The 14886-nt window shown below is 41.9% G+C and overlaps 1 protein-coding gene across 1 annotated transcript; it reads right to left on the bottom strand.

The window, feature by feature from the left end:
• Positions 1 to 2443: 2443 nt before the first annotated feature.
• Positions 2444 to 14871, bottom strand: atp6v1g1 (ATPase H+ transporting V1 subunit G1). The gene is made up of 3 exons (XM_014128235.3): positions 14642 to 14871; positions 4048 to 4148; positions 2444 to 3206 (listed from the first exon to the last, which is right to left on the bottom strand). The coding sequence occupies exons 1-3, from the start codon at positions 14721 to 14723 to the stop codon at positions 3033 to 3035; spliced, it is 357 nt and encodes a 118-aa protein (XP_013983710.1). The 5' UTR covers positions 14724 to 14871; the 3' UTR covers positions 2444 to 3032.
• Positions 14872 to 14886: the final 15 nt, after the last annotated feature.

Raw genomic sequence — 14886 nt, 5'->3', positions numbered from 1 at the left:
GTCAAATGCACTTGGTATTGACCCCACGACTGGTGTCTGGGGTACTTGCTCATTAAGGGCAGGTTTCCCGGACACAGATTAAGCCCCTAAAATTAAGCCTTTAAAATACCGTGCGGTGGTACAAACAGAAGTACACACACCACTCCAATTAGCTAGGGTTTAGCTAGTTGAAAAGCGAAGCACATGTGCGTCAAGTATGGAAAATGCAGGCTAAACATCCGGCAAAACAAAATGCATATGCATCGACCCCGATTACGTTTCTGTGGCTTAGCTAGCCAACGTTGCCATGATATCACCTACAAGCATTGTTGGAGATTTCTATTGAAGCAGTTTCTTTGATTCTATTTCTATTTGATTTCTGCCTATCTTTATCCTGTACTGTCTTTGTTGGAACTACAAATTGGGCCAACTGGCTCCGGCCAAATGCTGCGCCACAACCACAGACGTTAGTTTCTTCTCCGCAGTTGAGTCTGGATCCGAGTACCCCCCCAAGAATGCAAACACATTCTAACCGTTCTGATTGGTTTGGGCCAGAACACGTGGGTAAAGCAGAGTTTTGAAAATGTGTCATTGGCTTTGATACTCTGATTGGTTAGAGCTGATCCAATCGCTGATGACTTTGTTTTGTACAACACCCCTCTTTTTGACATCACCACAAACGACTTAAATGATGGCAGTCTCACTGACATATGTAACAAATAGAGCAGTAGAAGAATTTAGTTTGAGTCGTCAGGCAAGTTGTAGTGACCTCTGGAGGAACTATTTGGGTACTTGAATAGTTGAGAACAACAGTGGCATGTAAACCTCAGCAGGGGCAGATATTGAGTTTGCCTAGATGTACATAACAAATTGTCTTATAAGTCACAGACATGGCTGCAGTTGTTCTGCTTTCTTTGGTCCGTTCCTGTGTGCCTGGATTGGGCTGCTGAACAATAGCCTGGAGGAAGCAGCCTGATCACTGCATTCACCATTCTATTTCAGTGAACACAGCAATCAAGAGGGGTATCCTACATAGCAAGCTAGATCTACTCAGGATTTTCTAAAGCTAACCAGCTTCAGATTCCAGCTCAGGCTCCCTTTGTACTACGACGGTGGATATTGCTAATCCACCAGGCCACTAACTCTACCAGGCTTGTAACTGCACGTGCATGTCACACGTGGCTAGCCGAACTCCAAGCTATTTTCATTGAGACAGTGGTGAAACATCAATCCATGGGTGATTAAGCGCCACATTTTAATTTGTGCCCAAATCAAAATTAAAGTTCGTTCAAATGCAATGAGGCTATGGTGTGAAATAGGCTTTTAAAAGTGCTGTCTTTATTTTATCGTTAATGCCGCCTTTGCACAAGCACATTTTCCCAATCCTATAGATTTTTTTTATTAAATCATACAAGTGTTACATTGCGTTAAGTTTAAAATGCATTCTGTCATTACTAAATGTGATTAACATTACTATTTAACCCAAAAAACATTTGATTAATAAAATGTTTAAATCTATAGTCCTCAAATGAAGGGAATTATGAAAATCTTTGCAAGAGGCAGGGAGTTGTCAAACTTGTGGCTCAGTCATTTAATTCAAGGTAAGTGGAGTTGGTCTATACCTGATTGAGGTTGACATTTAAAATGGTTAAGGATTAAGGTAAAGATGTCCCAAGGATTCTGGATAACACTGACCAAGTGGAGTTAATAAACTAAACTGCTCCGGGGCAGGCTATGAAATTTACCTGGCTAAAAAGGTGAGCCACTTTCGTATTACCGGTTATCACGAGTTGATGAAAATGACCTCGCTAACTCCTCAAACCTGCTTCATAGGCTACCCCTCTGGCTGGTTCCACAAGGTACTTGGAGGGAGAAATCTCACAACCTTTAGCTAATTCTACATTAGCTGTAACCTAGGAAACAAATAGCCCGTAAGGTAGCCTGAGGAAATCTACTGAACAAAAATATAAACACAACATGGAAAGTGTTGGTCCCATGTTCCATGAGCTGAAATAAAAGATGAAGACATAAGGGTGGAAACGTTATCACCTGGGAGCATCAGCAGCATTTTATTTTCCATGAAACAAAAGATCCCAGAAATGTTCCATATGCACAAAAAAAAACGTATTTCTCTCAAATTGTGTGCACAAATCAAATCTGTTTACATCCATTAGTGAGCATCTCCTTTGCCAAGATAATCCATTCACCTGACAGGTGGCATATGAAGCTGAAACAGCATAATCATTGCACCTTGTGCTGGGTACAAAAGGCCACTAAAATCTGCAGTTGTCACAAGTTGGCGAGCATACAATTGGCATGCTGACTGCAGGAATGTCCACCAGAGCTGTTGCCTGAGAATTTAATGTTCATTTCGCCCTCATTTGAGAATTTGGTTGTTGAAATTGTTGTGTTTATATTTTTGTTGAGTATAAATTAAGAAAACCACATATGGTCATTTCAGCAATTGAGATGAAAGTCACCAGAACACTTTATTAAAGTTTCATAATGTCACAATGTCTAAACAGAAGAATGTCCACTATACACACACACAGGATCTTATATTCATAGCACGAAAACACTTAAAACAAAACAGATTGATTTTCAAAATTGAATTGCTTATTTTTGGGCTAAAATTCTATTAATTAGAATTAGTACTTTATTCATCTCCACAAATAAGTCCATATAAATAGATGTCACACATATACACTAACCATCACAGAAACACATTGATACTAGAAGCCAATAAGACAGAACCACAGAGACATTGCACTGCATCAGACCAAAACAACCTCTGCCTGCTTCGATTAACTAATTGAGTCAATATGCTTTATATTAGACTAGATAAATGTATAGCCTACCTATGTGAATCTTATACCCATCTGATGATTCAATTTCTAGAGAAAATAAGACTTATGAATAGAGCATTCAAGTGAGTAGGCAGAGAAAGGAGTTTGCTCCATGGGTGTAGTAGACTTATCAATGAAGCATGTAAACTGATGGCAGTGCAATGGGAGGGTGTCAGTGCTTCCTTAGTTTAAGGGATGGGGGGGATTCTAACCAGCAAAACGGTAATTGGCATGGATCTCTGGCTTGATGTCACACACCATCTTCAGCAGATTGCCCAGCACCCCTTCGCGGTTCCGCTGGTAGCTAGTCTGGATGCTGCCCATCTTGCCTACCGTCTCTTTGTCCACCTCCACAGCAGAGTTACCATGGGATCCAAGAGCCTAATGGAGAAATTAGTAATTAAGGCCACCTTACAACAAGACAAACCACTTCACAAACATACAGTGAGTATAAAGTAGGGCTGTGGCAGTCATGAAAGTCAACAGGTAACTCAGTCAAATGACTGGCAGTCTAATGTTCATTGACCATAAATTAACACACATTTAGCATCTCCAGGCTTCTATGTATACAAGCTGCTGGTGCGCACATTTGGAACATATCCATTTTAAAACAGTCAAATCCATTTAATATACACGATCACAAAAAATATATATATAATTTGAAACAGGTCTTATAGGCTACACTTAAATCAAAGTTAATTGGTAACTTTAGTTGTGATAGAACAATGTTTTAGAACATATGGGCTGCATGATGCTACTCTGTTGATGATTTGGAAAAAGTTGCAAAAGGGCATGCGCTCTGATCGTTGCGCTTCCCACAGAGAATTGCATGGCTGCTATGCTTGTGTAGCAAGCAAGTCAAGAGATTTCTAATCAATGGAAAATGAGAACGAAAGTACCTGTCAAGACAGGTATTATGTAATCGGATGGGATGATAAATAACTAGCAAGAAGTTAAGTGGTTGCTGTCTCTCTTCCTCTGGTGATCTGAACCTCCTGCGTCTTCCACATTCAAACCTCTTCCCCTGCTCCCTAGTAGCGACAGCTGCTCGCTCTGTGCCTCCTCTCCCTTTCTCCGTAGCTCTGGTTAATAAAGTAGCAAAAACAATTAGCTTATCTGCTGCTTCCCTCACTCTGATCGCTACCAACTACAGTTCCTTGACTAGGAAAGCATATGCCTCGTTTCTCCTTTGCCAATTCAAACCGTCCCCCCAGTGACTCACCGCAGCCTCCTTGGTCTTAAACTCCTTCTCCCTCTGCATACGGTACTGCTCAATCTCTGCCTGGGCTTCCTCCTTGGCCTGCTTCAGCCGACGGTTCTTACCTGATCAAAACAAACAAATCTGCACTTAGGCTTAGTAAGTCAAATGCATTGGAGCAGACACTGAATTCCCAGTCCCATGAAGTCTACCATAACTATGCAGTTGGTTGTGTGCTTCCTGGCAACAGAGGAAGTGGGAAATCCTATTGTTAGGGAAATGAGACCCAACACGGAATCCAAACCGGCTGTGCGCGTGCGCCATCGTGCATACATTTATTTTGTCCCCCTACACCAAACGCGATCACGACACACAGGTTGAAATATCAAAACAAACTCTGAACCAATGACATTAATTTGGGGACAGGTTGAAAAGCATTAAACATTTATGGCAATTTAGCTAGTTAGCTTGCTGTCGCTAGCTAATTTGTCCTGGGATATAAACATTGAGTTGTTATTTTACCTGAAATGCACAAGGTCCTCTACACCGACAATTGATCCACACATAAAACGGCCAAACGAATCGTTTCTAGTCATCTCTCCTCCTTCCAGGCCTTTTCATCTTTGAACTTATATGGTGATCGCATCTAAACTTTCATAGTATTACCAGGACTGGTCAGGTCTGCTCAGTATGTAAGCTGTAGTTGAATACCCATACTACAAGTTCATTTTAGTATACTGCAAACAAACGGTATCCTTTCAGTTGAGCGTCCTACCGCTTCGCCTGTCTACCGGAAGTTGATGCTGTTGCTATGCAATATCTTGCTAGCATAACAAATTACTAGCTAGACATTTTACAACTTCGCATGTGCCAGAGTGCGCTCTGGGTGTTTATAAATTCAGAGCATTGTCAGATTGGCTGTTTGCAAATTTAAGGCGTTTCTCTCTCAGAGCGCACACTGGACGCTCATGCCGCGGATTAGGGTTGATTCGAGCGTTCTGACCTTACAACAGCAGTCAAGCACCCAAGCTAACGTTGGCTAGCTACTTCCAGGCACAAATGAGAGAACACCTCACTGACTATTTTACTTGCCCTATCAGAGCTGGTTAGGCTGTTATGTTATCCAGAGGGTTGGTGACTAACTGTGCTGCTGGCAACAATTTATTTACGCTTTTTTTGCCAACACCGGCCAAATTCAGCAGGTGTTGAGCGTTTGTAAATTCAGTTATTCTGCGCTCCGGTACAGTCAGACAAGACTGCTCTGACATCAGAGCAGACAGCCAGAGCGAATTTACGAAAGCACCCAAATGTCCATTGAGAACACTCAACTATACAACTTCGCTAAACTAAGAATGACATGAATAATCAAGTCAAACGTTAGGTAGTTAGATCGCATATAGTTCATATACTGGCAAGTTTGTATTAGTAGCCAACTAACGTTAGGTAGCGAGCTAACCCACCGCCACATACTGCTGTAATGATATGCTATGTGGTTCGTACGGATAGTGTAGCTAACAAATTGTCAGCCAACATAATGTGTAAGGTACCTTATTTGAAAAGTCATTACATTGCTCAACATTTGTCATAATTAGTTAAAGCAATGAATTGGTATCCGCTCTCGGACATCGGCTGCATATTTTACGCCATTTTCTTCAAATCTGAAAATGATGCGAAGCCATGCCCATTTTCTGACGAATTGCATTAAGGACCCTAAAAGCACAGAAAGAGTGTGCAAACACCATGCTCTACCAACTGAGCCACAGGGAAGGCCATTAACAACAAATCAATACAAAAAGTACATGGAAAACATAATATACTGCTCAAAAAAATAAAGGGAACACTTAAACAACACATCCTAGATCTGAATGAAATAAATAATCTTATTAAATACTTTTTTCTTTACATAGTTGAATGTGCCGACAACAAAATCACACAAAAATAATCAATGGAAATCCAATTCATCAACCCATGGAGGTCTGGATTTGGAGTCACACTCAAAATTAAAGTGGAAAACCACACTACAGGCTGATCCAACTTTGATGTAATGTCCTTAAAACAAGTCAAAATGAGGCTCAGTAGTGTGTGTGGCCTCCACGTGCCTGTATGACCTCCCTACAACGCCTGGGCATGCGCCTGATGAGGTGGCGGATGGTCTCCTGAGGGATCTCCTCCCAGACCTGGACTAAAGTATCCGCCAACTCCTGGACAGTCTGGTGCAACGTGGCGTTGGTGGATGGAGCGAGACATGATGTCCCAGATGTGCTGAATTGGATTCAGGTCTGGGGAATGGGCGGGCCAGTCCATAGCATCAATGCCTTCCTCTTGCAGGAACTGCTGACACACTCCAGCCACACGAGGTCTAGCATTGCCTTGCATTAGGAGGAACCCAGGGCCAACCGCACCAGCATATGGTCTCACAAGGGGTCTGAGGATCTCATCTCGGTACCTAATGGCAGTCAGGCTGCCTCTGGCGAGCACATGGAGGGCTGTGCGGCCCCCCAAAGAAATGCCACCCCACACCATGACTGACCCACCGCCAAACTGGTCATGCTGGAGGATGTTGCAGGCAGCAGAAGGTTATCCATGGCGTCTCCAGACTCTGTCACGTCTGTCATGTGCTCAGTGTGAACCTGCTTTCATCTGTGAAGAGCACAGGGCGCCAGTGGCGAATTTGCCAATCTTGGTGTTCTCTGGCAAATGCCAAACGTCGTGCACAGTGTTGGGCTGTAAGCACAACCCCCACCTGTGGACGTCGGGCCCTCATACCACCCTCATGGAGTCTGTTTCTGACCGTTTGAGCAGACACATGCACATTTGTGGCCTGCTGGAGGTCATTTTGCAGGGCTCTGGCAGTGCTCCTCCTTGCACAAAGGCAGAGGTAGCGGTCCTGCTGCTGGGTTGTTGCCCTCCTACGGCCTCCTCCACGTCTCCTGATGTACTGGCCTGTCTCCTGGTAGCGCCTCCATGCTCTGGACACTACGCTGACAGACACAGCAAACCTTCATGCCACAGCTCGCATTGATGTGCCATCCTGGATGAGCTGCACTACCTGAGCCACTTGTGTGGGTTGTAGACTCCGTCTCATGCTACCACTAGAGTGAAAGCACCGCCAGCATTCAAAAGTGACCAAAACATCAGCTAGGAAGCATAGGAACTGAGAAGTGGTCTGTGGTCCCCACCTGCAGAACCACTCCTTTATTGGGGGTGTCTTGCTAATTGCCTATAATTTCTACCTGTTGTCTATTCCATTTGCACAACAGCATGTGAAATGTATTGTCAATCAGTGTTGCTTCCTTAGTGGACAGTTTGATTTCACAGAAGTGTGATTGACTTGGAGTTACATTGTGTTGTTTAAGTGTTCCCTGAATCCAATTGAGCACATCTGGGACATCATGTCTCGCTCCATCCACCAACGCCACGTTGCATCACAGACTGTCCAGGAGTTGGCGGATGCTTTAGTCCAGGTCTGGGAGGAGATCCCTCAGGAGACCATCCGCCACCTCATCAGGAGCATGCCCAGGCGTTGTAGGGAGGTCATACAGGCACGTGGAGGCCACACACAATACTGAGCCTCATTCTGACTTGTTTTAAGGACATTACATCAAAGTTGGATCAGCCTGTAGTGTGGTTTTCCACTTTAATTTTGAGTGTGACTCCAAATCCAGACCTCCATGGGTTGATAAATTGGATTTCCATTGATTATTTGTGTGATTTTGTTGTCAGCACATTCAACTATGTAAAGAAAAAAGTACTTAATAAGATTATTTCTTTCATTCAGATCTAGGATGTGTTGTTTAAGGGTTCCCTTTATTTTTTTGAGCAATATATTTCAACAATATGTCCAGCGTATTCCATATAAACTCATCAAAAAAAGAAACGTCCTCTCGCTCTCAACTGTGTTTATTTTCAGCAAACTTAACATGTGTAAATATTTGTATGAACATAACAAGATTCAACTGAGACATAAACTGAACAAGTTCCACAGACATGTGACTAACAGAAATGGAATAATGTGTCCCTGAACAAAGGGGGGTCAAAATCAAAAGTAACAGTCAATACAGCTGGTGGCCACACCAGATACTAAGTACTGCAGTGCATCTCCTCCTCATGCACTGCACCAGATTTGCCAGTTCTTGCTGTGAGATGTTAAGGCACCTGCAAGTTCCCAGACATTTCTGGGGTGAACGGCCCTAGCCCTCACCCTCCAATCTAACAGGTCCCAGACGTGCTCAATGGGATTGAGATCCGGGCTCTTCGCTGGCCATGGCAGAACACTGACATTCTTGTCTTGCAGGAAATCACGCACAGACCGAGCAGTATGGCTGGTGGCATTGTCATGCTGGAGGGTCATGTTATGATGAGCCTGCAGGAAGGGTACCACATGAGGGAGGAGGTGGTCATCCCTGTAACACACAGCGTTGAGATTGGACTGAGCTTGTCATTGCAGGCAATGATGCTGTGACACACCGCCCCAGACCATGACGGACCCTTCACCTCGATCCAGCTCCAGAGTACAGGCCTCGGTGTAAATGCAAATCTGACCATCACCCCTGGTGAGACAAAACCGCGACTCGTCAGTGAAGAGCACTTTTTGCCAGTCCTGTCTGGTCCAGCGACGGTGGGTTTGTGCCCATAAGCGACGTTGTTGCAGGTGATGTCTGGTGAGGACCTGCCTTACAAGCCCTCAGTCCAGACTCTCTCAGCCTATTGCGGACAGTCTGAGCACTGATGGAGGGGATTTTGCGTTCCTAGTGTAACTCGGGCAGTTGTTGTTGCCATCCTGTACCTGTCCCACAGGTGTGATGTTCGGATGTACCGATCGTGTGGAGGTGTTGTTACACGTGGTCTGTCACTGCGAGAACGATCAGCTGTCCGTCCTGTCTCCCTGTAGCGCTGTCTTAGGCGTCTCACAGTACGGACATTGCAATTTATTGCCCTGGCCACATCTGCAGTCCTCATGCCTCCTTGCAGCATGCCTAATACCCTGACTACACCGCTCACGTGCGTGAGCATTGCAAAATCATTTTTGAAATCTATGTTATTCAATAATTGAGTGCGTCTGCTTTGCCAAGGGCTAAAATAGAAGTCCTTTCTATTTCTGACGCAGATCTCACTGCAAGTCCTGCCTCTCCCATCTTATTGGTTTATAGAAGCAGGCACCCACGTGCCATCTCCTCAATGGTTATACCCACGTGGGTGATTGAAAGACGAACTGTGTTGCCGGTTGTCGTGGTAATACTATGAAAGTTTAGATGCCAATCACCATATAAGTTCAAAGATGAAAAAGCCTGGGAGGAGGAGAGATGACTAGTAACGAGTCGGTTGACCGTTTTATCTGTGGATTAATTGTCGGAGTAGAGGACCTTGTGTATTTCAGGTAAAATAACAACCTAATGTTTATATCCCAGGACAAATTAGCAAGCAACAGCAAGCTAGCTAAATAGAACAAGTTAGCTTGTACTTGCTAACTAGCTAAATTGCCATAAATGTTTAATGTTTTTCAACCTGTCCCCAAATTACTGTCATGGTTCAGAGTTTGAGCGCAGCCGGTTTGGGTTCCGTGTAAGGCACGTTAACGCAGATGAGCAGGGACACTGGGCATCTTTTCCTTTTTAGAAAGGCCTCTTTAGTGTCCTAAGTTTTCATAACTGTGTCTTAACCGTTCCACAGGTGCATGTTCATTAATTGTTTATGGTTCATTGAACAAGCATGGTAAACAGTGTTTAAAACCCTTCACAATGAAGATCTGTGAAGTTATTTGGATTTTTACAAATTATCTTTGAAAGACAGGGTCCTGAAAAGGGATATTTCTCTTTTTGCTGAGTTTATAATATCTGTGTGCAGAAAATTATGCTTATGAATTAAGGACCATAACAAGAACACCTGCTGATGGAAAGCAGAGTTTCACTGGAACTTTGTCAATATTAAAATTGCAAACCAACATGACGTTAAGGCCACCAAAAGTAAAGACATGAGGAATAAAGTCCCAGATAGAAGTGGGTCTTCTTAGGAATTGTTTTATCCAATTGATCTTCAGTGTTATTTACGGTAGTAAAGCTCAAAAATCCAGCCCACCATACTCATAAGTGTTCATTACAACAGTTTTCCTAATGTAATGGGTACGGTTTTGCCACAGAAAGTTGAAAAGCATCTGGTCTCGCTATTTGCTTATTTTACCGTCAAGATATAAAGACTAACATGCCGCTCTCTAGAGATATCTTTAAAAGGAAGAGCCCTAATAACCAAGGCTGAAGGTAAGTCCCTCTGTAGCCATTGATTTAGCTTCTGTTTTGTTATATGAGGTTTAAAATTTAGTAAGCCTCTAGACTTCTGATCCTTAGTAATGGGTTAGCATCGTCAGCCAACTGGCTTATAATAATTTCTTTAACAGAAATGGAAATACCTTGTACAGGATTATTATTAAGCATTTGTAAGAAGTTGGGTGATTCATAAAAATAGATACGGTGAGACATAACCTTGCCTAATTCCTCTACTAAACTTAAATCTAGGTGAGGTGCCATGTTTCAGTTTGAGTGTTTACCATTCGTATAGACTATAGTCTTAGCCTTACAGAAGAAAACTTCCCCAAAGCCAAATTTCTCAAGGGAGTGGAAGAGAAACTAATGCTCCACTGTCAAATGCTTTATAAAAACCTAAAAATATGAAGCTATCCTCAGTTATTAGGTCTGAGTAGTCAAGTATGCGTAATACTAGTCTGATATTGTTAGAAATATGTCTGTTCCTCATAAAGCCAGATTGCGTTTCAATGATTGCATCTAGGACTTCTTTATTTTTGCAAGTAGTAAAGCTAATATTTTAATAATGACTATGACAAATTGGACGCCAGCTATCGATGAGCAGCAGTTCTTTTTTAGGCTTAGGTATCAGTGTTATTAACCCCCGATTCATTGTAGGAGGGAGAACATTGTTTTAATACTGTAAAAAGACTTCAAGTAGCTACTTGGTCAGAAAATAAATTGTACAATTCTGCCATAATTCCATCAATATATGGGGATTTACTGTTCTTTAGATGTTTGATAGGCTCGATAATCTCTTCAACTAGGATGGGTTAATCTCACAGTTTAGATTTTATATCACTGATAGAGTGAACATTATTCAGGGAGGCAAAAAACATCTGGATTCCTGACAGTACGTAGAGTTATACAATTTCCTGTAAAAATTGCTACAGTAGTTAGCGATTAATTTTTGGTCCTCTGTAATAAATGCTTAAATTATGGATAGTGTTATTTGTAAAGTGACATTTCTCAAGTCTAAAGAAATAGGATGAATTCTGTTCTCCCTCAAGCCATTTTTTCCCTTTATAGATCTAATAAAAGATTTCTTCTGCTTTTTATATATATATATATAAAAAAAAAACAGTTTATTTTGTAACTCAGTTCCATGTCCTCTTCCCGACAGGCTGGCTGGGGACCTCTGAGAAAAGGGAAGTTAAATGATCACCTTTTCCTCCTCAGCCCTTCTGGTCTTCGCAAGATTACTACCATATTTTCTAAGGTACTTGGCCATTTCAAATTTAAAGAGCTCCCGGTTCTTGTAATAAGATCTCGTCACAAGCTCTTTCCCAAGTGTGAGAGCAGACCTTTAACCTCAAACTTAACTATATCATTATTTAATAAGGAGCTATTTAGCTTCCAGTAGGATGCTCTACCAAGGGTAGTATCAGGGGTAAATATTTTTGACATCAATATAAAAAAATGGCCCTATGGTCTGAGGGGAGTAGTACAAATATTTGTAGCAACACATTCACCATCAATCCATTTCGACAGAAGACAAATCTATTTTGGACTGTAAGGAACCTGTTTTGTTAATCCAAGTGAATGATCTGTCGGCCAGAAACCTCTCTCCATATATCAGTAAGATTAAACTTTCCCATAAAAAGTATTAAACCCAAATTCTGATTGTTTGGCCTACCTGGGGGCCATCTATCAGTTGAATTATCTATAGTAATATTAAAGTCCTCTCAATGATAACAAATTTGGACATTTAGATAACCAATGAAGTTTGTTTCTCTAAAGATTCAAGCAACTCATTCTCATGTTTGGTGTTGTACCCGTAGAAGTTGACAGTAATGAGCATAATGTCATTGAACTGATTACAAGACAAATAGTGACACAGTCCAAGTGTAGAATATTCCCAAAGGTATTTTTCATTGTAATTACCCCAGCGGAGCGTTCAGAGCCACGAGAAAGCCAAATATCGTTGCCCCACTGTGACTTCCAGAAGTTGGCATCAGCCAAAATTTAGAGACTTCAAAAAAATAAAAATAAAAATAATAATAATAAATCTGTTCTAAGTTGTTTAGCAAATAAAAGGCCTTGCACTTCACATTGTTTCGTAACCCCCTAGCATTAAGCGAAACTATAGACAAAGACAAAAAAGTATAAACTGCAGGATGAGTCAAAAACGTAGGAGCAGTGAACATAAGCTTTAAGGAATCGAGATCTGCACCATTTTAGTCAACTTAATGTGACAATAGCTTATACCATAAACGGAGCTAGTTTTTAATCCAGCTCTTGAAATTCAACTCAACAGAAAATTGACCAAACCAAGTGTTCTCTACAATAAGAGAGAATAAAAACCCTCTTTAGTGTAATCACAGACAATTCTGATAAATAAAAAATGTACACCACCGTTCAAAAGTTTGGGGACATTTAGAAATGTCTTTGAAAGAAAAGCAAATTCGTCCATTAAAATAACATCAAATTGATCAGAAACACAGTGAAGACGTTGTTAATGACTATTGTAGCTGGAAACGGCTGTTATTCGTTTTTTTTTTTTTTTTCCATGGAATGTCTACACAGGCCCATTATCAGCAACCATCACTCCTGTGTTCCAACGGCACGTTGTGTTAGCTAATCTTAGTTTATCGTTTTAAAAGGCTAATTGATCATTAGAAAACCCTTTTGCAACTATGTTAGCACAGCTGAAAACTGTTGTTCTGATTAAAGAAGCAATAAAAAAACTGGTCTTCTTTAGACTAGTTGAGTAACTGGAGCATCAGCATTTGTGGGTTCAATTACAGGCTCAAAATGGCCAGAAACAAAGAACTTTCTTCTGAAACTCGTCAGTCTATTCTTGTTCTGAGAAATTATGGCTATTCCATGCGAGAAATTGCCAAGAAACTGAAGATCTCGTACAACGCTGTGTACTACTCCCTTCACAGAACAGTGCAGACGGGCTCTAACCAGAATAGAAAGAGTGGGAGGCCCCGGTACACAACAGGACAAGTACATTAGTGTCTAGTTTGAGAAACAGACGCCTCACAAGTCCTCAACTGTCAGCTTCATTACATAGTACCTGCAAAACACCAGTCTCAACATCAACAGGCAACTCCAGGATGCTGGCCTTCTGGGTACCCATACCAAATCTTTTCAGTCTCCTGAGGGGGAAAAGATTTTGTCGTGCCCTCTTCACGACGGTCTTGGTTTGTTTGGACCATTATAGTTCTTTGGTGATGTGGACACCAAGGAACTTGAAACTCTCGACCCGCTCCACTACAGCCCTGTCGATGTTAATGGTTAACTTGCACATCTATCACTCCTATGTTAAATTGCTAAATTGTAATTATTTCACGACTATGGCCTATTTATTGCCTTACCTCCCTAATCTTACCTCATTTGCACACAGTATATAGACTTGTCTATTGTGTTATTGACTGTTTGTTTATTCCATGTGTAACTCTGTCACACTGCTTTGCTTTATCTTGGCCAGGTCGCAGTTGTAAATGAGAACTTGTTCTCAACTGGCCTACCTGGTTAAATAAAGGTGAGAAAAAAAATGGTCTGTTCACCCTGCCTTTTCCTGTGGTCCACGATCTGGTGTACCAAAATGCAATGACGCTGTCGGTGTGATCGAAGCGTTAGGTCTGACAGGCCTCCTACCAGGTTCTTGAGAGCTAGGCATATGGTAAGTGTGAGATCAGATGAGATCTACGTATCTTCACTAGATGTAGGCTAGGTGTGTTTTTCCCAAGATAATTTACTAAGGGGACAGTATAGGTGAGTTACCCGTACACACCAATTGCTGTCGCTTAATTGCCACCACTATAGAACATTTCACATCTTACTAACTCAGTTGTGTATGATATGGAACAGCCAGCCAATGCCAATTGTAAAAAAACACAGCACTAGGCCTATTTGGTTGGCATCCATCATGTGCACGACACCCTTGAGCATAGATAGCTACTGTTATTTCTAGTAAAGGTCTAAGTTACTACAGGTGGCAATCATTTGCTAAAAAAAACAAACCACAGAGACCTTAACAGTTAGCTAGTTAGGTTAAAAAAATAAAAATAAATAAACATACCGCTGGTAGCTAACTTAGCTATCCGATGTTGCTAGCTAGTTAGCTTGGATTGAAGCAAGGCTTTGTAGGCCATCTGTACATCGCCACATTCTGCCGTTACCCAATCAATGAATGTATTCCCATCTAATCTGGGGTATATTCGAGTAGCTATTTATTGATAAACTGTTTGTTATGCCATTAGCTAGCTAACGTTACCTTCCAGCAAAATGTTAGCCAATCAATTTAAAGTCAGTTAACTGCAATCGAGCTAGTCTAGTTTACCTAAACCGTTGAATATCAGATTTTAACTTACGTTTACGGGCTTCTGCTACCTTTTCTGCAGCTCGTTTTTCAGCTTGCAGTAGCTGCTGGATACCTTGGGACTGGCTAGCCATTATTCGGTTCGGAGAGAGAGGTCTAGATGGACAAGAAGATGGTGTTCCAGCTGCTGGTCTGTGTTTGCAGAGAAGGTCGGTGAATTTACTGCAGTCAGCTGACAACGCATCATACCTTTGTCATGCTCAAACCACGTGACTGGGAGTGCGGTCGATTTGCCCC

This window comes from Salmo salar, chromosome 11, assembly GCF_965601325.2.
Source record: "Salmo salar chromosome 11, fSalSal1, whole genome shotgun sequence".
Classification (NCBI taxonomy): Eukaryota; Metazoa; Chordata; class Actinopteri; order Salmoniformes; family Salmonidae; genus Salmo; species Salmo salar.
The sequence above is the reverse complement of the archived record's forward strand: the minus strand, read 5'-3'. Positions and strand labels throughout refer to the sequence as shown.

What these genes read in the sequence shown, in the direction of transcription:
- atp6v1g1 (XM_014128235.3), bottom strand. Translation starts at nt 14,723, where the DNA reads ATGGCTAGCCAGTCCCAAGGTATCCAGCAGCTACTGCAAGCTGAAAAA. An exon ending in GGTAGCAGAAGCCCGTAAAC is followed by an intron (nt 4,149 to 14,641) that starts GTAAGTTAAAAT and finishes TGTTTTGATCAG; the next exon opens with GTAAGAACCGTCGGCTGAAG. An exon ending in TTAAGACCAAGGAGGCTGCG is followed by an intron (nt 3,207 to 4,047) that starts GTGAGTCACTGG and finishes TTTCTCCATTAG; the next exon opens with GCTCTTGGATCCCATGGTAA.